General features: G+C 43.7%; 1 protein-coding gene across 1 annotated transcript in view; it reads left to right on the forward strand.

The window, feature by feature from the left end:
- Nucleotides 1-6,315: 6,315 nt before the first annotated feature.
- LOC145397473 (cytochrome P450 2L1-like) overlaps nucleotides 6,316-23,635 on the forward strand; it is a 30,868-nt gene continuing 13,548 nt past the window's right edge. Inside the window, exons 1-5 of the mRNA XM_080270527.1 lie at nucleotides 6,316-6,319; nucleotides 7,142-7,360; nucleotides 8,062-8,261; nucleotides 14,449-14,656; nucleotides 15,461-15,586. Coding sequence (XP_080126653.1) covers nucleotides 6,316-6,319; nucleotides 7,142-7,360; nucleotides 8,062-8,261; nucleotides 14,449-14,656; nucleotides 15,461-15,586 — 757 coding nt within the window. The remainder of the gene's footprint in view (nucleotides 6,320-7,141; nucleotides 7,361-8,061; nucleotides 8,262-14,448; nucleotides 14,657-15,460; nucleotides 15,587-23,635) is intronic.

Here is a 23,635-nt window from a genome sequence, read left to right on the forward strand (position 1 = left end):
CAGTCTGCTGGTGTGTCACGAATCAATTCGCGACATTTCCCTTTTGTGAGAAGCCACGAACTATTAGTGGAAAACTCACTGTGTATCGCTCAGCTAACCGTTTCTCCCTCCCTTTCGGAGTATACTTTTCAAAACATTCGTCACTTTCAAGAGTGACCGATTTAATGCACGTCACTAAGTGCGCTACTGAGCGATACAATTGTTTCTTTATCGTTCGCCTCTGCTTCCCTCAACCGTTAGCCACGCCTTGCGTCCTGCCCATACAATGTATTTGAATTCAGTCTTGTGTTTGCTGTGACGGAGAAAGGTTCTGTGCTCAGAAGTGGAGAGGTCAGCTAGCACCCCAAGCTCTACTAGTACAGTTAATCCCAGTACTCCCACCTTAGCATTCATCGACTGGTATTTCTTTTGTGTATTTCCTAGTTTTAAGAGCTTAGTTAAGGTGTTTTTCCTAGGCGTAAGTATTTAGCTTCTGTGTGAGTGAGCGAGTGCGTCTCATTTAATTGATTTGAATTGTAACGTTAAATTTATTTTTTGTGATTAATAAATTTAACAGTTCCTTTCTTGAGCTTAATGTAAGTAAACTCTTGTTTCATTTCTCCATAATTAAGCTTATTTCCCATATAGCTCCTAGCTTGCATAAACGTTTGCTTTCATAACTGGTACTTAGACCAGTCTTGTTGTATTAACTTAAAATCCGTTGTGCCAGGAGTTAATGCATCAGCAAGAACCTGATATTATTATTATTAGTATTAATTATTTATTGTCAGGGGTGATGTAACTTTCTCCAGAGGCTAACAGTACAGTAATTCAGCAATTGTGAGTAATTAGTCTCTGCTGTGTACTTTTGAGAAAGTTTGTAAATTCTCGTTCTGAGAGAATCGTGCGAAGCAGGCCAGCGTAAAGTAATCGTTGTTTGATTTAGTAAGACAATCATTGTCCCTGCTCTTCAATATTATTGAATATTATTATCAATTTAAATAACATTTAACCATTTATTTAAAAAAAACACCGTGATATTATAAAAACTCCGTGACAATTGGCGACCTCATTCCAGGATATTAACTCCTAGCTCTAAAGCTATTCACGAGATAGTGCTCACTCATTCATATTTAGGTATTTATTATTAAAGTTTATAGGCACAAGTTTACTGGTGGTTACCGTTGATTTAGCAAGTGAATTTTTGCTTTATTAATCAATAGAGTACTTAACTCTAGTTTATTCTTGGTAACGCCACACGATTTTATTCGCTCCTGGGTAGCCGCCGTACCCATTGTGTTAATTATCGAGAGTTCTTAGTCATTTACATTTTTTATTTATTCTTTGCCAGTTAACTGGATTAGACTGGTCACCACTAGCTTGTGTCTGTACTCTTTACTTGTGTTTATTAGTATTCGTCGCTAAGCAGTCAGTACTCAATTTCGGTTTTGCTTAATAAATTAGCGCCATGGCTACTACTGTATTTTTACAGGAAGCCAAAGAAATGGGTCTTTCGGACCCAACCGAAATTAAAGAGTATATACTCTCACGGCATAATCAGGAGCAGCAGCGCGAGAATGATGCCCGTGAAGAGAGTAAGATTCAGCGCGAATGCGAGCGAGAACAGCGCGAATACGAGCGAGAACAGCGCGAATACGAGCGTGAACAACGAGACAGAGAACGAGAGCACGAACGTGCCGAACGTGAGGCACGCGAAAAACATGAACTTGAAGTGCTGAAGCTCAAGTGAGATTCCTTGGCTTCAGACACGTCTGCTGCAGTTGGTCCAAGCTCCACGAGCGTTCTCCCTGCACATGTCCTGGCGACCCCACGCATCAAGCTTCCTTCATACAAGGAAAGCGAGCGAATCGAGCCGTACATAGCTCGTTTTGAGGACATGGCAGACTTATATCAACTGGATGAGGCAGCTAAGCGGCTTCAGTTTCTTAGCCTATTTGAGGGCCCTGCCCTCGATATTCTCCACAGAATTCGTGGAGACAATCTCACATATGAGATGATGAAAGCTGCACTCATTAAGGCGTATGGTCTCACAGTAGACGACGCCAAAGTTCAGTTCATGCGAGCTCGTCTCCAAGACAAGGAGACAGCTGTTCAGTTCCTTGATCGTCTCACAGCTTACTTATATGAGTGGATGGAGAAAGATGAAACTCCTTCCACGCGTGAGGGGATAATTGACCTTATGCTGCGTACACAGCTAGAGAGGTCGTGGCCTGCTGAGCTCATAGCACAGCTTAAGATCTGCCAGGTGAAAGATGCCAGCCAAATGGCAGAAAAGGCTGACGCATTCTTTACTGCATACGGGTATCAAACTCGCAAGCAGCAAAACACCTGGAACAGAAAACCTGATAAGTCTGGGAAGCCGTCTCAGACTGAACCCCAGCAACAAGGCCATTCTCAGAATAATGGCCAAGGTCCAAAACCGCAGTGGAAGGACCAGGGACAAAACACTCAGAAACCTGAGTGGAAGCGGTACAACAAGTACCCTAACCAGCAGCAGTATCAGCCACGCAACCGACCGTCGGGACAAACTTTTTCACCACCAGCTCAAAAGAGGCAGGAAGCGAACGCAGCCTTCATTCCTCAGCAGCAGCCTGGTGGTCACGTCCCTACCAGCGTGGGTACTCCCCCACAGTTCACTAGTCCCACAGTGACAGTGAACCCCCCTCCCCAGATGGCCAATGTTCCATCTTCTCAAGGCACAATGTTTGCCATATCAATTCAGCAGCCTCATGAGTGGCTAGCTGCTTCCTCCACAGGCCCTCCCACAGGTGACAGTACCTTCCTTGTACAGCCAGGGTTTGTGGGAGACATTCCTGTGAAGGTCCTGAGAGACAATGGTTCCTCAGGTTGCTCTGTTAAGCAGAGTTTAGTTCGGCCTGAGCAGTATACAGGTCGACAGATCCATGCAAAGCTTATTGATGGATCAGTGAGATTGTTCCCTGAGGCATGTATCCAGGTGGCATCTCCATTTTATACTGGTACGACACTTGCGGTTGTCATGCCAGAGCCTCTATTTGACCTTATAGTAGGCAATATTATTGGAGTCAAGGATAGTTACTCCGATGACGCTACTCAGACTTCGGCTGCTGCGGTAACACGAGCCATGACTGAGGCTCCAGACTGTGTCACCCCAGTGATCATTGAATCGCCGCAAGATCTGATGTGTAGTCAACTTGTTGTGCAAGAACAACATTCTGACCCGACACTTGCTACCGTGCGGAACAAACAAAAGGGTCGAGTGATAAAGTATTCACGGGGAGGTCGAGCCAAGTTCCATCGTAAACAAGGACGGCTCTACCGTGAGTCACGAACATCCGAGGGCGAGGTTCGACTGCAGTTTGTCGTTCCCGCCAAGTACCGCCTAGCAGTGTTACAATGGGGTCATTGTTCAGTCTCAGGAGGTCACATGGGCAAAAGGAAGACCCAGGGCCGTATCCGAGGTGACTTTTTCTGGCCAGGGATGGGACGGGACATAGATAGTTTTGTCCGTTCCTGTAGTGTGTGCCAAAGTATCACCACTAATCAGGGACATGCCCTTCCTGTGCCATTTGTAACCACACCCATAATCTCTGAGACAGTTGAGAGACAGGGTAGTGGTGAAGTGGGTGCAGACCTGACGTCTCGCCCATTGGCCCCACAGGACACATTATGTCCGGGGCCTGTACATACATATTATGTACCGTAAGTTAAGGGGGAAGTTGAGAGGCGACTTGAGGCTATGGAAGACCCAAGTTTGCACAAGGATTCTCAGCTTCCCGGTACTAATATATGTACCGTAGGTTAAGGGGGAAGTTCAGAGAGAACTCCGTAGAGGCGACTTGAGGCTATGGAAGACCCAAGTTTGCACAAGGATTCTCAGCTTCCCGGTACTAATATATGTACCGTAGGTTAAGGGGGAAGTTCAGAGAGAACTCCGTAGAGGCGACTTGAGGCTATGGAAGACCCAAGTTTGCACAAGGATTCTCAGCTTCCCGGTACTAATATAAGTATTGTACTGTAGGTTAAGGGGGAAGTTCGAGAGAGAACTCCGCAGAGGCGACTTGAGGCTATGGAAGACCCAAGTTTGCACAAGGATTCTCAACTTCCCGGTACTAATATAAGCATTGTACTGTAGGTTAAGGGGGAAGTCAGAAGTGAGAACTCCGCAGAGGCGACTTGAGGCTATGGAAGACCCAAGTTTGCATAAGGATTCTTAGCTCCCCGATACTAATATAAGAACCGTAGGTTAAGGGGGAAGTGAGAATTCCGCAAAGGCAACTTGAGGCTATGGAAGACCCAAGTTTGCACAAGGATTCTCAGCTCTCCGATACTAATATAAGTACTGTAGGTTAAGGGGGAAGTGAGAACTCCGCAGAGGCGACTTGAGGCTATGGAAGACCCAAGTTTGCACAAGGATTCTCAGCTTCTCGATATTAATATAAGTACTGTAGGGTAAGGCACAGGTTGAGGACCCGTGTGCAGTTCGAGGCTATGGAAGACCCGAGTTTGCACAGGGATTCTCAACTTGCCGACAATAATCGTGTGCTATAATTAATGGCGACCTCGAATGTACGTCGTAGCACTGACTGCTAGGCAGAGAGAGTAATTGTAACATGATAAAATTTTGTCTCATTGACACTTTTGATGCTCCACCTCAATTGGTTTTGCAGGTTCAGCAATGGGTGTAGCAGTTTTGCTGTGCGGACCAGCTGATCGTCTGCCGCACGCTGCCGCCTCTTCTCCTCTGCCTTCGTCGTCGCCATATTATTTACTGTGTCATTTTACACGTAGGTACAGTTACACTACAACTGTCACACCTACACCGTGTATTACATACACCACGCTACACAACAATTAGTTGTCAGTGTAAATGTAGCGAATTTTCGCTCAGTTTGACCTGAGTACAGGATTTTCACCGTCGTCATGGAGTTTTTCCCTCAAGCTTGCTTCTATTAACGTAAATACGAGGTTTTTTCATTCACTGACGACTGCGACTTTTTCCTGTAGCAGGATAGCACACACACCACAGTGTGAATCTTGTGCGAATGACTTAGGATGTGTACATATATATATATATATATATCCACAAATTTTTTCCCATAAGGAAAAAATTTAACTTTGTAAGGGTGTAATGTCACGAATCAATTCGCGACATTTCCCTTTTGTGAGAAGCCACGAACTATTAGTGGAAAACTCACTGTGTATCGCTCAGCTAACCGTTTCTCCCTCCCTTTCGGAGTATACTTTTCAAAACATTCGTCACTTTCAAGAGTGACCGATTTAATGCACGTCACTAAGTGCGCTACTGAGTGATACAATTGTTTCTTTATCGTTCGCCTCTGCTTCCCTCAACCGTTAGCCACGCCTTGCATCCTGCCCATACAATGTATTTGAATTCAGTCTTGTGTTTGCTGTGACGGAGAAAGGTTCTGTGCTCAGAAGTGGAGAGGTCAGCTAGCACCCCAAGCACTACTAGTACAGTTAATCCCAGTACTCCCACCTTAGTGGTGATACATAGCATTCATCGACTGGTATTTCTTTTGTGTATTTCCTAGTTTTAAGAGCTTAGTTAAGGTGTTTTTCCTAGGCGTAAGTATTTAGCTTCTGTGTGAGTGAGCGAGTGCGTCTCATTTAATTGATTTGAATTGTAACGTTAAATTTATTTTTTGTGATTAATAAATTTAACAGTTCCTTTCTTGAGCTTAATGTAAGTAAACTCTTGTTTCATTTCTCCATAATTAAGCTTATTTCCCATATAGCTCCTAGCTTGCATAAACGTTTGCTTTCATAACTGGTACTTAGACCAGTCTTGTTGTATTAACTTAAAATCCGTTGTGCCAGGAGTTAATGCATCAGCAAGAACCTGATATTATTATTATTAGTATTAATTATTTATTGTCAGGGGTGATGTAACTTTCTCCAGAGGCTAACAGTACAGTAATTCAGCAATTGTGAGTAATTAGTCTCTGCTGTGTACTGTTGAGAAAGTTTGTAAATTCTCGTTCTGAGAGAATCGTGCGAAGCAGGCCAGCGTAAAGTAATCGTTGTTTGATTTAGTAAGACAATCATTGTCCCTGCTCTTCAATATTATTGAATATTATTATCAATTTAAATAACATTTAACCATTTATTTTAAAAAAACACCGTGATATTATAAAAACCCCGTGACATGGTGTGGGCGTGGGTGTGGCAATGGGGGTACTAAACGGACTAATGATGGAGAACAGACATTGATAACAATCTGTTGGTGTTGGTGTGGGCGTGGGTGTGGCAGTAGGGATAAGAAATGAATAAATGATGCTGGATAGATATTAATAACAGAGTTCTGGTGTAGGCATGGGTGAGGCGGCAAGAGTAGTACTTGTGTATGAATAGATGATGCAGGACAGACATTGGTAATAATCTGTTGGTGTGTGCGTGGGTGTGGCAGCGGGAGTAAGAAATGAATAAATGGTGCAGGATAGAGATTGATAACAGTCTGCTGGTGTGGGCGTGGGTGTGGCAGCAGAAGTAGGAAATGAATAACTGATGCATGATAGACATTCATAGTTGATTGAGAAGTGTCCACAGCATTGCATACGGACTCCATCTATGTTTAAAGAAGCTCCCAAACACCTATTCCTAAGCGGCTTATTTTTCTTATTACACCTTACTGTCGGTCCCCGTGTTCCATAACTCATTCTAATATCCCCATACTTTGCACAGATATCGTCCAAACGGTTATAACCAGCAGTATGCAAAAATAAATTTCAATGAAAGAGGTGTTTTGGAGCTTTTTAAACTGACGAGAACACGGACCTTTATCTCCACCTGATTTACAACACTCTCGTCTGTCTGATCCTCATCTATAACACCTCTCCGTGACTAGCCTCACATATCAGTGTTAGTCTATTGTTACGATTCAACATTCAAGATGGACAGTATCAGTTTTAGGTCAAGTTAGTGTAAACTGTACATAGAGCAGTAACATCCTCTACCCTAAGCATCATCTTCAAAAGCAGGATCATGTGAGAGAAAAATTTTTGTTTGGTCCTCTGCTAGTTTCAAGACTTGGGCCTGGGACTGCACATACTTCCTCTCTACTGCATAAATAAATAGGAATCAATCATCACAAAATACCACAGCTGAATATATACAACTAAACTTACATCCTCTACTGCAGGCATAGTCTTCAGCAACGGGGCCCTGTGGCAGAAAAATCGTCGCTTTGCCCTTCGTCAGCTTCGGGACCTGGGCATGGGGAAGACATGGTTGGAGGAGGTGATGCACAGGGAGGCAGGGTATCTGGTGCAAGACTATAAGAAGTACACGGGCAAGGAACAACCACTCCCTCTCTCACTTGGGGTGGCCATAATGAATGTGGTGTGGAAGATGGTTGCTGGTGAGTTTAACACTAGAACAACGTTCACTCTATTTGCTGGACCCTCTAAAAGGTATGAGTAAACTACATGTCAACCGGAAATATGAGAAATTTGGGTAAGGACTAAGGGAGGACGTGGCCACATAAACCCCCCCTCAAGTCCATAAGGAGACTGAACGTAGTCATGGAGAGGCCCGGTCGTCTCTAAGCTGAAATCTAGTCGCATTTGCTTCTGTTGGGTTACGTGTCTTTTTTAGTCATATCTTTTTGTGACATGTATGCAATATTTGTATGTAACATAAACTATACTCCTGGAAGCTCTGAGCACGATTCACGTAAGAGTTCTAGTCCTACAGTATGATAATACAGACAGGATCTGGTTGACAAGCAGTGGCTAACTAGTGCAGGATACATAAACAAGACCTAAAAAGGTCTCCAAAAGGACCCTAAACAAAGGTATGATCAGGTTATCTTCGCCTAGCACATTGTTAGACACAGAGACGAATGCTGGAGCTGTTCAGGGTGTTCTGCTCTGGACCAGTTCTCTGTTGGGATACAGCAGCTTCCATATTCTCTGTCCACCATTCTCTCATCAAACTTTGCATCCACACTGTTTTTATTCCTTCAACTTCCCTTCTGCTTTGCTCGTGCTCCACTTCATCTTTGACATTCCCACATACATTTCTTTCCTGTTTTTTGTCCTTCCTCTGCTTCTTCCTCAGACATGCGTTACGAAATGGACGACCCTCGAGGACAGGAAGCCATCGAGTTAGTCGTCTCTGGCCACGAATCTCTTCTAGGTCCGGTCTTCCTCTTCAGCCTCTTCCCTTGGCTTCTTAAAGTAGCCCCTCCCTTCCTCAAGAAAAAACTAGGCTACGATGAACTTCAGCGATTTGTGGAGCGAACCCTGGATAAAGTTTCTGTGAGTACACATGAGGGTCGGCTATACAGTATATTGAGTCTCTTGGTGGGAGATATAGGTTAAAGCTTGAACTCTTTATTCTCTCAACGTTCTGGACTACACAGAACACAGAGAGTTTAGCCCAAAACGTTAGGGAAATGAACGTTTCGGGCTACACACCCATCTTCAGAGAGTGTAGCCTAGAACGTAAAAGAACATAAAGATTTGAAACTCCGTGTCTACCTCCCATCCAGCATTTTCACTTGTATTGGATCATATATATGTTAAATCTCCCTTGTCAATTCTTTTACGTTGTGAGAATGGCTCAGTCTGCTGAAGTGGGTGTGGGATTGGGTTATCTAAGCACAATGAAATGCCACACCTAGTTATAGGTTACGTTTACTTGTAATAAAAGTAGCAGTGATAAGCATTCTTCTTTCTTCTTGTTCTTTTTTATTTTCTTCAACTATTCGTTTCTTCTTCCGCCTCGTCGTCGTCGTCGTCGTCGTCGTCCTCCTCCTCTTCCTCCTCCTCCTCCTCCTCCTCCTATTCCTCGTCCTCCTCCTCCTCTTATTCGTCGTCTTGTCACAAAGACATGATGTGGACAGGATGTGGAGGTGCAACAATGTATTTTTCTGCTACTGAGCTACGTGAAATAAGTTGCAAAAGGATGAAACTCTGGACCAAGTTAGAAACAGAGATAAACAAATAGTACAATATCGAACTGGATAATGGTGGATGGAGAGATTAACAAAGACAGGCAACTCAAGGACATTTTAACAAGGACAGGCAACTCATGGCCATATTAACAAGGACAGGCAACTCATGGCCATAACAAGGACAAGCAACTCAAAGCCATAACAAGGACAAGCAACTCATGGCCATATTAACAAGGAAAGGCAAGTCAAGGACATACCGTATTAACGAGAACACGCAACTCGAGGCATAGTTTGGCGTTGCAGGAGGTGTTGATTGATTGATTGATTGAAAATAATTACAATCTGGCGGCGCAACTGCCAGGGTCATATGCCGCCGGATGACAAAGTAGAAGACACGGCAAAATAAAAAGTGTCTATTCAAAATAAAGTTAATATCTGTTAGTAGGAATAAAACACTAAAAATAATAAAAGAATAATTTATAAAATAATTACTTATAAAAGTGGAAGGAGGCCCGCCTCCTGAAGAAAACTAAAAACATCAGTAAAATCGTTAGAGGCCTCACCAAGCATCGAGGATAAACAGTAGGCACCATCTGCTCCCCCATGCCTATGAAGGAACCTCTGACGCAGGCCCTCCAGACTCGGACACTCGACCAGCAAGTGACGGACAGTAAGGGGAACGAGGCAGTCATCACAGTACGGTTGAGTTTCACCACACATGAGGAACCCATGTGTAAGCCGAGAATGCCCAATGCGAAGCCTAGCAAGAGCCACCTCCAGTCACCGAGACATAGAGGGAAGAACCCTTGGCACAACCACTCTCTGAAAGATTTCTTTTAGTTTATTTTGAGACACACCATCCCAGTGTCTCTGCCAACACGTACGAATTGCATACCGCAAGTAAGGTGTTACATCAGAAACAGGTAGTGAGTAGTTAGCTGGGGGCTGTTGAGAAGACGCAGCTTTAGCTAAAGTATCTGCCCTCTCATTGCCCACCACACCAACATGTGCAGGAACCCAACAGAAGTCTACACGGCGGCCACGGCGGCCAAGAAGAAAAAGCCACTCTAAAATTGATAAAACCAATGGATGGGATGCATTAAAAGACTCCAGTGCAGACAAAGCACTACGTGAGTCACTATAAATCACAAAAACGGATTGGCGGAGAGTAAGAATGATTTTAAGAGCATACAAAATTGCAGTCAGTTCTGCTGTATACACTGAAGTAACGCCAGGAAGGCTACCGCCCCTACTAAAGGAAGGGAAGACAACACCAAATCCTACTCCAGTATCAGTCTTAGACCCGTCAGTATAGACGGGGACAGAACCCTCAATAATGGAGGCATGTTCTAAAAAGAGAGAGAGGGACACCTGAGAGGGAAGCGAGCCCTTTTTTCCAACAACGGACCTACAGAATGTCACGCGAGGGAGTAGCCAAGAACCCACCCTTGGGATCCGATGTGGACAAATTGCCAGTCTCGGGAGAGAGAGGGCTAGCATAACAGACCGGACCCCTGTAACCAAATGGCTTTGGGAAATTGGGACGGGTCTCAAAAACAGAAGATCGGGAATCCTGTGAGACAATGGCACAAGAAATTGAGTCTGGAATGCGGTGAAGACGATACCAACACCACATCATTAGCAACTGGCGCCGCAAGTCCAAGGGGAGTACACAAGCATCTACCAACAAACTTGGAATTGGGGATGATTTGAATGCCCCGGTTGCCAGACGAACACCAGCATGATGCACAGAATTTAACAACCGGAGGCGGGCATCTGTTGCAGAGGAGTAGACCTCACACCCATATTCAACTTTAGGAAGAATAAGAGACCTATGCAAGAGGAGGAGGGTCTGATGGTCAGCACCCCAAGAGGTATGAGCTAAAACCTTCAAAAGACTCAAAGCTTTAAGACAAGCCACCTTAACAGAACGAATATGAGGAACCCAGGTTAATCTTCTATCAAACAGAAGACCCAGAAACCGCGTCTCTTCCACACAGGATATTCTTCTACCATAGAGATACAAGTCAGGGTCTGGGTGGACTCCTCGAAGACGAAAAAAATGTATAGCCACTGTCTTTGCTGCAGAAAAATGGAAACCGCGTGCTTCTGCCCAGTCAGAAATTCTATTGAGAGCCAGCTGCAACTTCCTCTCTATCAGAGACATTCTAGACGCAGTGAAGGAAATCGAGAGGTCATCAACATATAGTGATCCTCGTACACCATCAGGAAGTACACTGATGACGCTGTTAATGGCTACAGCGAACAGAGTAACACTAAGGATACTCCCTTGTGGTACTCCATCTTCTAGTGCTCGGGCATTAGAAAGCACTCCTCCCACTCGCACCCTTAAAATTCGGTTAGATAAAAACTGTTGAATAAAAGCAGGTAAGCGCCCACGAAGACCAAACTCATGAAGAGAGAGTAAAATACCATGACGCCATGCAGTGTCATATGCCTTTTCCAGATCAAAGAAGACCGTGACCTGGTGTTGGTTAGTGGAAAAAGCCTCACAGACAGAAGATTCCAAGGACAGTAATGCATCAGAGGTAGATCGCATTTTTCGAAAACCATACTGGGCAGGGGATAAGAAGTCACCTCTCTCTAAAAACCACACAAGCCTAACATTGACCATCTTTTCCAAAACTTTACATATACAAGACGTCAAAGAAATAGGCCGATAATTCGTCGCCTGTAGGTGATCCTTACCTGGTTTGGGGATGGGGATAACTACAGCAACACCCCAACAAGCCGGAAACTCCCTAGAACACCAGATCTTATTAAACAGTGAAAGCAAAAACAACAGGGACTCATCAGACAGGTGGCGTAAAAAGGCATAAGGAATATCATCAAAACCAGGAGAGGAATCATGGCACTGCGACAGAGCTGACTGGAGTTCAAAAATTGAAAATGGAACATATGTAAGGCTCTCCCCCAACAGAGGCAAAACTGAGACCACGAGATTCTAGGCGCCGACGGCGGCAAGCCAAAGGTGTATCTGCATCCTTCTTTGACACACTGGCAAAATGGTCAGCAAGCAATTCTGCAACAGCAAATGGATCAGCCACAGTTCCACCTGGTGCAGATAAAACAGGAGGGGATGGAACAGTAAATTTACCTGAAATTTTCTTTACCCGGTTCCACACCTGGGTGATGGAAGTCCTCGAATTGATGGAGGAAACATAACCCTTCCAGGACGAACGCCTAGCCTCCTTTAAGACTCGCCTCGTATGAGCTCGTGCCCTCTGATACGCCACCAAATACTGAGGATCCCCACGGTGACGACGAAGTCGTGAGAAGGCGATTCGTTTGGCTCTCACTGCGGAACTACACTCCGAGTTCCACCAAGGAACTGGACGTTTAGGAAACTGACCCTTTGTTTTTGGAATAGATAATAGGGCTGCTGAGTGCAGCACGGTATTGAAATATGACACAGCCTCCGTAAGACAGCCAAACTCATTGACAGAAAGGGAAATGGAACTTAATTCCCTGAAATATGGCCAGTCAGCCTTATCCAGAAGCCAGCGAGGAAGACGTGGCTGAGGTCCACCTGCACTAGCAGTTAAGAGTAACGGAAAATGGTCGCTGCCATACAGGTCTGGCAACATATCCCAGTTAAAATCTAAAAGAGCATCAGCTGAACATAAGGACAAATCAATGGCAGTAAAAGTTCCTGTCTGGCTATGGAAATAAGTCATTATATTGGAGTTTAAAATGCCTAACTCCTCATCTTCCACTAAAGAGGCCAGCATAACACCCCGAGGGTTGGCCTCACTGTTTCCCCATAGTGGATGGTGACCATTCATATCGCCTAGTAACAGAAAGGGAGAAGGAAGGCCATGAATAAGGCGTTCCAGATCCGCCCTTTCAACAGTTGCACTAGGAGGTAGATAAAGACTGCAAACTGTATACTGCCGACGTAAAAACATCCGGACAGCAACTGCCTGCAAGGGACTGGAAATATCCAGATGACTACATGGAATATCCTGGCGAAGGAAGATAGCAGCACCTCCATGACGACCTTGGCCCAGCACAGGATCAGAATAAAAAGCATTGTAGCCAGAAGGACCAGCAGGAGCAGTATCACCAACCATGGTCTCCTGGATACACATGCATAGCGGAGTAAATTGAGAAACTAGATGACACAGTTCCTCATAGTTAGCACATAAACCCCGACAATTCCACTGGATGATAGAACCCATAGTGGAGGGGAAAATGATTAAGTGCGTGACTGTACACCTCCTGACATGCGAGTGGGTTCGGAATGATGCTTAGGAAGGGCCTTGGTAAGAGACTGTCCAGCACCAGGAACCCGCGCTTTATGTCGAACATCCGTAGGCAAACGTGAGGACGTGGAAGAGGAAAGTTTTACAACACTCTTCCTTTGAGGTGGAATAACATTCGGTTTGGATAGATGCTTGGAGGCCGCCTTGGGTAATGTGGGACGGCCAGTGCTACCATTTGAAGCTCCAGAAGTGGAAACAGAGTTGACAGGATTAGAACCCTGCAAGGTTGACATTGTACTTTTCAGAACGGACGCATCAGCAGTCTGTCCAACACCATCCCCAGGTGGGGACCTGACTACAGGTGAACCACCAGCAGCAGCTTCCATTTGGCTAGACCTCTCAGCCTCTGAGGCAGAGGGAACAGTAGAGAGGTTGATACAAGGTTCGACAACAGAAACCTTAGGTGGCCGGCTTTCAGGCTCTGAGGACTCTGACGAATTACGATGACGTTTGCCGGATACAGAAGGAGCCTCGTTCATACTGGACAAGGGGGGATGAGTCTCGTCAGTGTGTACATCTGCCACTACCACAGAAGTACGCGAACCGTCAGCCACTGAGGTGGAGGCAGAGACAGTTGGAGCAGTGGGTGGATGAGCATCAGTCACACACTTATCAGTAATTCCAGGGTTAACAACATCCGTCAAATCAGTAGTTGGGGAAGTGGTCACTGTAAAGGGTCGTGGCAACTTCTGGGACACAGAACAACGTACAGGTGCCCCAGAAAGGACAGAAGCATAAGTAACTCCAGGCCGAAAGAAGAGAGTCTGGGCCCTCCTCTTTGCTTCTGGAAAGGAAACCTTCTCACGTGCACGAATGCTCAAAACTTCCTTTTCGAGGCAGTAGCAAGGACAGTTTTTGGAAAATACAGCATGAGGACCCCCACAGTGATAGCATTTAAGGGGTCCTGGACAATCACTGGTATGACTCATATCGCCACAGGAAACACAAACACCAGGAAGGCCAGCCAGTGCACGTCGGCAAAATTTACTAACATGCCCATACCCCTGACAGTGAAAACACCGCTTTGGGTTTGGAACATAAGGCTTCACAGGCAGAGAGAGCCAGGCAAGTTTCACGGAAGCAGGCAACGTCAAGCGGTCAAAGGTCAGAAACAGTGTCGGAGTCGGGGTCAGAACACCATCGATCTTCTTCTGTACCCGGTCAACCTTTATAACACCATAAGAGTGTAGTTTTTCTAACAACTGTGACTCAGGGTACCGCAGGAGGTCTCGAGAGTAAATAACCCCCTTACTTTGGTTGAAGGTGCCATGGGGTACACAGGACATACTATTGCCAGCTATGGAGGTCAAATTCCGGAGACGGGAGCTTTCTGCTGGAGAGGACACCTCAATAAGTAGGCTACCATTCCCCTGGGTTGAGATCGCCGGTTCACGGCCACAAGCAGAAACAATGGCTCGGTGTAGTTCAAAAATATCTATATCCAGCACGGAACCACCAGCAGAGGGTTTCAGTACTAGATACTTATTGAAGGTCTCAGGCTCACTCTCTTCCGGATTGAACCCCGGAGCCAAACCAACCCGACGTGACCTCCTCCTATTCCCAGTTGAACACTGGGTCAGAAGAGAATAGTCCTTTGGGGCCTGGAAAGGCTCTAACGTGGCAATCGAAGAGGATGCTTGCAGAATTACCAGGGACAGATGATGTGTCGTCAACAGTATTTTTAGGTAAATTATCCATTAATATACAACAGAAACTTCATTCCCCCACCCCTCCACCCACCATGGAGCCCAACAAGGGGAGGTCATATCCCAGGGATAACACCACTGGCGACCCCAGAGGTAGCAGGAGAGTATACGCGGGTAACCACCAGGGGACCTGGGCAAGGGTGACTCCAGGACGATAGGAGCCACCAGGCCCCCCAGTGCCCACTTGACCCTAGCCAACGCATGACCAGCCGATTGACCTGGTCGGGCCCAACCAGGCCACCCGTCTAGCCAGAATAAGGGACCAAAGAGGTGTATTGCTAGCTGCAGGGCGCATCGTACAGCATCGCTCAACCTCCAGGACTCCCATCTCCCAGCATTACGGGACGCCACGCACGGCAAACACGTGGGGAGGCAACAGTCCCGCCCTAGATGGCAAAAGGGCAGGGAATAGCATCACCAGCAGGCCTCCTCCACCAGTGATGTAGGGGGTGCTTCGTCCACGTCACTGACATATGCCAAACCCTACAAAGGTAGGCATGCCTCCAAGGTAGGTGGCACCACCAACCACGCTTCAAGCCCTGCCACCACGTCAAGGTGACCCCCCTCAGCGGGGCAGGAGGTGTTGAAGGATCACAAGGACACACTGGACCCGTCTCACCCCAGGGACCTCATAGACCAGTACCTGATAGCGATGGACCACACCAAGGGAGAGGCAACGGACGCTCCATACACAGGTGAGTTTAAGTACCACTGGAGGCGTCGTGACACCTTTCCCTAAGTGATTTATTTAAGGGTGAGACCATGGATGCCCACTACACAAGTCAGATTAAAGACAGTATTCTACGTGGCTTAGGGGGTATCTAGGCCTGTTCCTGCACGATATAAAAGGTGGTACATATATAATCCTGTAACGATACATCAAAGGTCAAGGTCACCGGGAGAGGTGAACCTAAATAATTTTTATTCTATATAGACCAAACTTTATCGACGGGTTGAGGGTATGGCAATAATAAATCGATTCAGTTTTGTGTATAATCAGTTAATAATGAGGTATATTAGGTTCCTTAGGGGCTACTAAAAAAAAAAGCCAAAAATCCTTAATTTTTTAACCTTTTTTTTTACATTTTTTTTTTACTGTAAATGAGCGATAATTTTGACTGAAATAAAAGAGAATATATATATTTGCTCTAAAAATAGGTTTTACTGTTATTTGCCATTGTAACTTACGTTATTTATTCAATCTTTGGTTATTCTTCTTGGGTACAATTTACCTACTCCCCCCCCCTACACTGCACCACGTGCGAGGAAGCAGCGCGACACTACCTTCCCCTACCAGAGTACACTGCTGAATCGGTAGAGAGGCGGCCTGCAGTCCTGATGGACCCAGGTTCTAATCCCGGCTGGGGCAGGGAACAGTTTAGGATTTGAACTTCATAAAAAGCAGACTTTCCTGATCTACCATATGACCCTCCGACATGTCATAAAAGTACCCCCGCTAATACCAATACACCAGTCCTGTATGAGACAGCCCTAGCATGTATTCAATATGGACGGTGGGTGTTAGCGCCGAAGTGGTGACATGTAGAGAGGTGTATGGTATGTTGGAGGACTACTGGGCCTTGAGAGCAGGCTGTGAAGCCTATGCCCAGAGTCGGACACATAAAAAAAAAAAAAAAAAAAAAAAACACTGAGACATGAAGCTACTGAGAGACCCACGGGACTGCTCCCTATCACCACGCACTGGGGGGGGGGGGATAAGAGAGAATATGTTTCCAGTGGATTTTATTTGTAAGTCTTTCTAGCATGTGTGTATGTGTATGTGTGTGTGTGTGTGTGTGTGTGTGTGTGTGTGTGTGTGTGTGTGTGAGAGAGAGAGAGGGAGGGAGGGGAAGTAACACAATGGTCAGGTAATCCCGTTGCCATGCCAACCCATTATCACGTGACATCCAAATCATCAGGTGAAGACGTAACACAATTGCATGTCCGCCTTGACCACACTGTTCTTGTTGTTGTTATTGTGTCTGTTGTTATTCCTCTTTATTGTACCTGTTGTTGTTGCTGTTGCCGTTGTTGTTGTTGTTATTGTTGTTGTTGTTGTTGTTCATCTTCTTCTTCTTCTTCGTCTGTTGGTTCTATTTCGTCTTCTGTTTCCTTTCCTTCTTCTTCCTATTATTATAATAATAATAATAATAATAATAATAATAATTAGTAGTAGTAGTAGTAGTAGTAGTAGTAGTAGTAGTAGTGGTGGTAGTAGTAGCAGTAGTAGTAATTGTAGTAGTAGTAGTAGTAGTAGTAGAAATATCATTATTATTACACTCATGCAGTACCATAATGGTGTTACAGTTTAGGTCATTTTTTTTTTTTGTACCTTATGGAAAAACTAGTAGAGGAAACGGCTCCAAATTTCGCTTAATAATCAAGAAGCATCAGAGAAAAATGGAGACAAAATTCAAGGTCAGAAAAAATATGATAAATTATTGGATGTGATTGAAAAAGTGCGGAAAAATACTCTGACATATGTTGGCCTTGTGAAGAGGATGATGACTGAGAGACTGACTAGGAGAGTGTATGTTAGTGAGGTTAAGGGGAAGGGAGAGGGGGACACTGAGGATGAGATAGAGGAGGATGGGGTGGAGAAGGGGGGGAATGTGACTGACAAGGAGAGTAGGAGAGTGTATGTGAGTGAGGTGGAGGGGGGACCAAGAATGAGGTGAGGGATGGAGTGGAGAGTATGGTGATCGATAAACGGACGAGGCACTTTAGCTGAACTAGCCCCACCAGCATTTGATAAATGACGCTCTGCGATACAACGAACTTTAAATGACTAGCGGATTAGCATTAACGTGCTCATATTGCGTTTGAGAGTATTGCATTTGGTAGATCAATACCCATATTTACCCCACGATTTTAGATGATATGTGGTGCTGTGTTCAAGGTCATTTTCCTTTTGACACTAGGATTTGTGTTTGCGGGCAGGAAAGTTAAAGGAAATGACCATTTGACACAAGGATTTATTTTTGCAGGTAGATTGTTAAAGAAAAGTGTGCAATTTCTTTTATGATGAAAAATACTTATCGTACGTTATACCTGCTTTGATAGGATGGACAGGGAAAGGAAAATGCTGAATCATCTTGTTTCTCTCATTCTTCCCTTAAAAAAGATCCTATACTCATTTCTTTCTTCTTTTTATCGATGCGACTCGACAAGTTGGTGATGATCGGCTGAATGCAACATGTCCGAATAGCATCTTTGTATTTGGGTTAGTAAATAAGTTTCGATTCACATTACCGGCAATTATTTGAAATACAACTATGTTATTAGGACATGTTGCATTCAGCCAATCATCACAGATTAATTGTCAAGTGCATCGTCGTCTTGATTTTAAAAATGAGTATAGTTATGGCAGGGAATTGGTCGTAAATATATTTGATTTCGGGCCCTCTTGTGACAGAAGCGAACACAATTTATACAGTAAAGGTTCTGATATCCATGGCGGTGTTTATCTCTTACTGCCATATTATTAACTTCTGAGAGATTTTCATATAACCTTTACTAATCCCTTCACAACTATAGGTCCTTCCATATTTGGATTTAGTTGCCTAGTGGTGTTTTGAGTTAAAGAAAAAAAATAAAAAGATCATATTAGTGTAAGCGGTAAAACGAGACTATGATACTGCTGATGACTCACAAACATCTGACGAAGTTTCTGAAACACATGATGATACATGAACATTATTGGTTTCCTTGTAACGCTGATGACTAAATTCTGTAATATTATATGCACGCTAAGTACACCTAAAAGTGGCAAGTGCAAAAAAAAAAAAAAAAAAACACACACACACACACACACACACACACACACACACACACAGAGTTCTAATAATACTGCTGTGAGTATTATTACATCAACAAAACTGTGTACCAACGAGAGAAATGCAAGAAGGTCACTAATTTTCATCATTTGTTTATTCTCCTCCTCACCCGAACTGTATGTTTATTCTACTTAACGTTAATGATACTCTTATTAAACCCCATCAGTACGATGGCGTCCTTAATTAAGGCTCCTACGATTCACACTCAGCTGAATGAATCGTCCGTCATTAGTTGCAAGAAAATACCTGAAATGACTAACATGAAAGTGTTAAAGTTTAGCCTTGCAAGCAACCAATGATAATACTTAGCATAGAAGGAACTCAACGAACTGAAGAGATCAGATTTATGCCTCCTTCACCCTTTCAGGTCTCCTCCGAGCTAAATAAAATAATCCAATGGTAGAAAGAATTAGTAAAAAGGAAAAAAATCACCGTTCTGAAATGAAGTGTACTGAAATTAACACCCACGGATGCATCAACTGTAGCACTATAATTAAGTTTATAGCGGATGATTGAATTGAGGTGAATGGTCCCGGTAACCTTGGAATCTCTAATAGTTTCATTATTGTTTCATTGATCCGTCAGTTCGAGTATTTAATTTGGGCTAACAATAGGCTACTTTTACCTGCGGCGATAGTCAGCACGATAAAGAATGGCCAGCGTTATTCTTCTTCTATTTCTCCTTCTGCTTCTGAAAGATTTGTTAAAAGGCCTTTCGAGACATAAAAGTGGTGCCAGATATGATAATTTGACATGGAGAATCCAAATCTGCCATCGGCTGACAGCTGAGGTGGCGCCATCTAACTACAACTTTAGTAAAAGTGCTTAATTTAAGTCTATTGAGACATAAAAATGGTCACATGATACGTTATTTGCCTTGGAAAATCAAAATTTGCTCTCAGTTGATACCTGTGGTGGCGCCCTGTAGCAGCAACTTTAGTAAATTTTCTGCATTTAAGCTCAATGAGACACAAAAGCGGTCCCAGATAAGGGTATCTGACATGGATAGTTGCTTTTAGTGCAAAATGACGGAAACAAGAGCCTCGCCGTAAATCCCAAAGCAATTCTACTCTTGTTTCAGTTGCAGGCGAATCATGCGAGCCCGTGTGTTACATAAACCCGGACCATCTGTATCAGCCCATAATTAGATCCTATAGTAAGACCGGACCACGCCCTTGGAGGGAGACCAATAGCCCGAAGTTTCTCTTCCTCATAGGCTACTGACTTTGTAGGAATGGGTGACTTTGCCAGGTGGTTGAAAAGACAGTGATGCATGTCAAAACACAAGTGTTATAATTCTCCCATATTAACCTGAGAAAACTTTTGACGTTTTGCAGCTTATTTCCCATAGCTAAATGGCAAATTAAGACAATACTGCGATGCTACGTTATTTTCATAACATATACTCGTTACTAGAATCATATCCTAGTATAAATCTCTTTTAAGAGCTCAGCAATGAAAATGTGGAGATGGTATTGTATGTCAAGATATAGTGTGTGTGTGTGTGTGTGTGTGTGTGTGTGTGTGTGTGTTCGATATTGTATATATCATGGGTAAGAAGTAACATGATGTGAACACAGGCTACTATATGAAAGGACAAACTACCAGCACCCATCAGATGATGTGTTTGCTATGTTATTCTTGTATTCTCGGAATGCTTTCATTCATCTTATCTTGGACTTTTGGAATTGAAGAAGATAGATATGCCTCTCATTATATTTTTCGTTTACTGAATAAGTCTCCTATACGGAATACAATCGATTGTTGGCAGGAAGAAATGAAAGAAAAATATCATTCTCTGTCTGAAGAATAAAACTATATGGTACGGCAAGACTTGGGCCTAGATTTAGAGCAGTGCAGACAGGAGGAGGAACGCGTTAACCACTGAGCCGTTAGGCAATCTACAATGAATTCACTCCTGCAATAATGACAACGAATTTCAATATGCACCTTACTATACATACTTTCTTTTCATGCAATACACACTCCATTCTTTCTACTCACGCTTCATACTATATCCTTCTCTTTAACTTGGTCTGAAATTGAGATCTCAGTATCTTAAATGTTGATCTGTCACTGCTGATCAATACTATGGCATAGTCATAGTCACGAAACAATGGTATGGATGTCACGGGGGGTTGTGAATTTATGAATTAAGAATGCTTGATATTGCATGAAAATATTATCAAGAGACTGACTTGTGAAAATCAAGTAGTTTAGTTTTACTTTATGCCGGCTTACTTCACCGATTCTCTAAGGACGAGAATTTATAAACTTTCTTAACAGTATACAGCAGAGACTAATTACTCAGGCGTGGTGTTTGTTAATACTGTTAGCCTCTTGAGAAAGTGACTCTACCCTTGACAATCAATAACCAATGCTAATAGTAATAATCAGGTTCTTGTTGGTGCTTAACTCCTGGCTGGCACAACGGATTTAAGTTTGATATGAAAGAACTGGCCTAAGGACCAGTTATGAATATTGTAAAGAGTTTGTGCAAACTAGCAGTGGCAACTAAAATAAGCTTAATGTGGAGAAATAAAACACGAGTCTAATTACATTAAGCTCAAAGAAAAGAACTGTAAATTTATTGATAACAATAAAAGAAATTTACGTTATATGAATCTCAAAATGAATTCAAAAGGGGAATTTCACGATCACTAGGGGACTCATGAATTCAGATAACAAGAGAATACACGCACTCACTCATTCAAAAGGTAATTAAACTTAAGCCTAGAAAATCGAACAGAAATACTGGTCAGTGAAGAGGACCCAAAACGAAAGTCTGGGCGCCTGTGATGAACATCAAAACACTGTTATTCGCTGTAAGCCCACTTCGCCAATTAACCATCTAGGAGGAGATTAAGGAACTCACTACAATGGAGGCAGTGCTCTATGCTGGGCACAAACGGTCCTATCCTCGAGGTGACTCAAAGCTTACTGAGTTCAAACTAGGAAAGGGGACAAAAGATGGCAGTGTTCACCGGAAGTAGGCGTGGCCTAACTTCAACGGTCAGCGAAAAGAAGGCGAACGACGTAGGCTCACCAAAAATCACTCAGTGAAAGCACTAATGTCGTGGATAAGAATGATCACTTGTGAAACAGTGACAAATGTTCTGAAAACCATCCCGATAGAAGTGAGTACGAGGACGGTTGAACCGAGTGATACACAGTGGGAATTCTACTAGAGTTCGCGGTTTTCTCATCAAAGTACAATGTCACGAATTTATATAAATACACTCGCGCGAATTCGTGACGTTACACACCATCAAAATCAGATTTTTCTTCAGGAAAATTTTATGACATACATACATATAAGTCCAAACTCAGGCACACAAGATTCACACTGTAGTGTGTGTACTATCCTGCTACAGGAGAAAATCACAGTCGCCCATGAGCGTAAAAAACTCGTATTTACGTTAATAGAAGCAAGCTTGAGGAAAAAACTCTGTGACGACGGTGAAAAATCCTGTACTCAGGTCAAACTGAGCGGAAAGTTCGCTACACTTACATTAACAACTAATTGTTATGTAGCGTGATGTATGTAATACATGGTGTAGGTGTGATAGTTGTGGTGTAACTGTGCCTACGTGTAAAATTATATAATGCAAATCAATAGTAAATAGAGACGACAAGGCAGAGAAGAGGCAGCATCATGTTGCAGAGACGATCAGCTGATCTGCACGACAAAACTACTAACCCAACTGTACCTGCAAAATCAATCAAGTGTCAGTGCAACAAATAGTTTTAATTAAATTGCAATTTCTCTCTTTGCCTAGTAGTCAGTACTTAAGTTACAAAAAGTACACTATCATCTTAATGGATACATTATTAACCAGGAAACTTGGTCCCAGGACAGAATCTCAGAGGACCCTTATAGTTTATGGGCTAAACTTACATTATTATTAACCACGAAATGGATCCCAGGACTGAATCTCAAAGGACCTTTATAGTTTACTGGTTAAACCTACATTATTATTAACAAGGAAACGTGGTTCCAGGACAGAATCTCAAAGGATCATTATAGTTAACTGGTTAAGCCTAACTCTACATTTACGATTAATATTGGCAAGCTGAGAATCTCCACAGTCTTGGGCAGGTCACATTTTAACACCCAACGTGGGTGTGAACACTTATGTGGATAATGTGCATTCTCAGGGAATCCTCAGAGAGGCCCACAGCTCGAGACACCACAAGGTAATTCAAACACAGCCTTAGATTGTCCTTATGGGGGTCTTGAACTTCCCCTTAACCTACTGTATACATGTATATACAGTCCTGGACGTAATGTGTCCTGTGGAACCAACGGGCGAGACTTCAGGTCTTACTAGTACACTAATTACTGGGAACCAAGCTAGTCCTTGGATTGCACAAATCTCTAAGGACGCTTGTCTTATGGAACCCAGCATACAACAGTTGCTCGTGTTAGTCATTAGTTTGCAGGCGTGACATCAGGTCTGCGCCTACATTGTCACTTCCCTTGATGTATCTCACAACAAAGTTAAACTGCTGCAAATACGGTGTCCAGCGTGTCATTCTTCCATTAGCCGTCTTAGTCGTGCTGAGACTAGAGAGTGGCATATGATCAGTTTCCAGAGTGAATGGTGCTCCATATAAATAATAGTAATATTTCTTAACACCATCAACCACGGCCAAGAGTTCCTTCTCAACAGTACTGTAATTCCTCTCGGCAGGTTTTAGCTTACGGTTGTGGTATGCCACTGCAAAAATTCCATCTTCTGTTTCTTGCATTAATATGGCACCTACTCCATCTTGTGAAGCATCAGTGCGCAGTATGAAAGGTTTGTTGGAATCAGGCAACTGCAAGATAGGCTCCTTACACAGCATATTCTTAAGGGTAGCAAAAGACCTCTCTTGCGCTTCTCCCCATTCAATGGTGTTTGGAGC

Source organism: Coenobita brevimanus, chromosome 41 (genome assembly GCF_032717465.1).
Source record: "Coenobita brevimanus isolate Jiangsu-jjx chromosome 41, ASM3271746v2, whole genome shotgun sequence".
NCBI classification, from domain to species: Eukaryota; Metazoa; Arthropoda; class Malacostraca; order Decapoda; family Coenobitidae; genus Coenobita; species Coenobita brevimanus.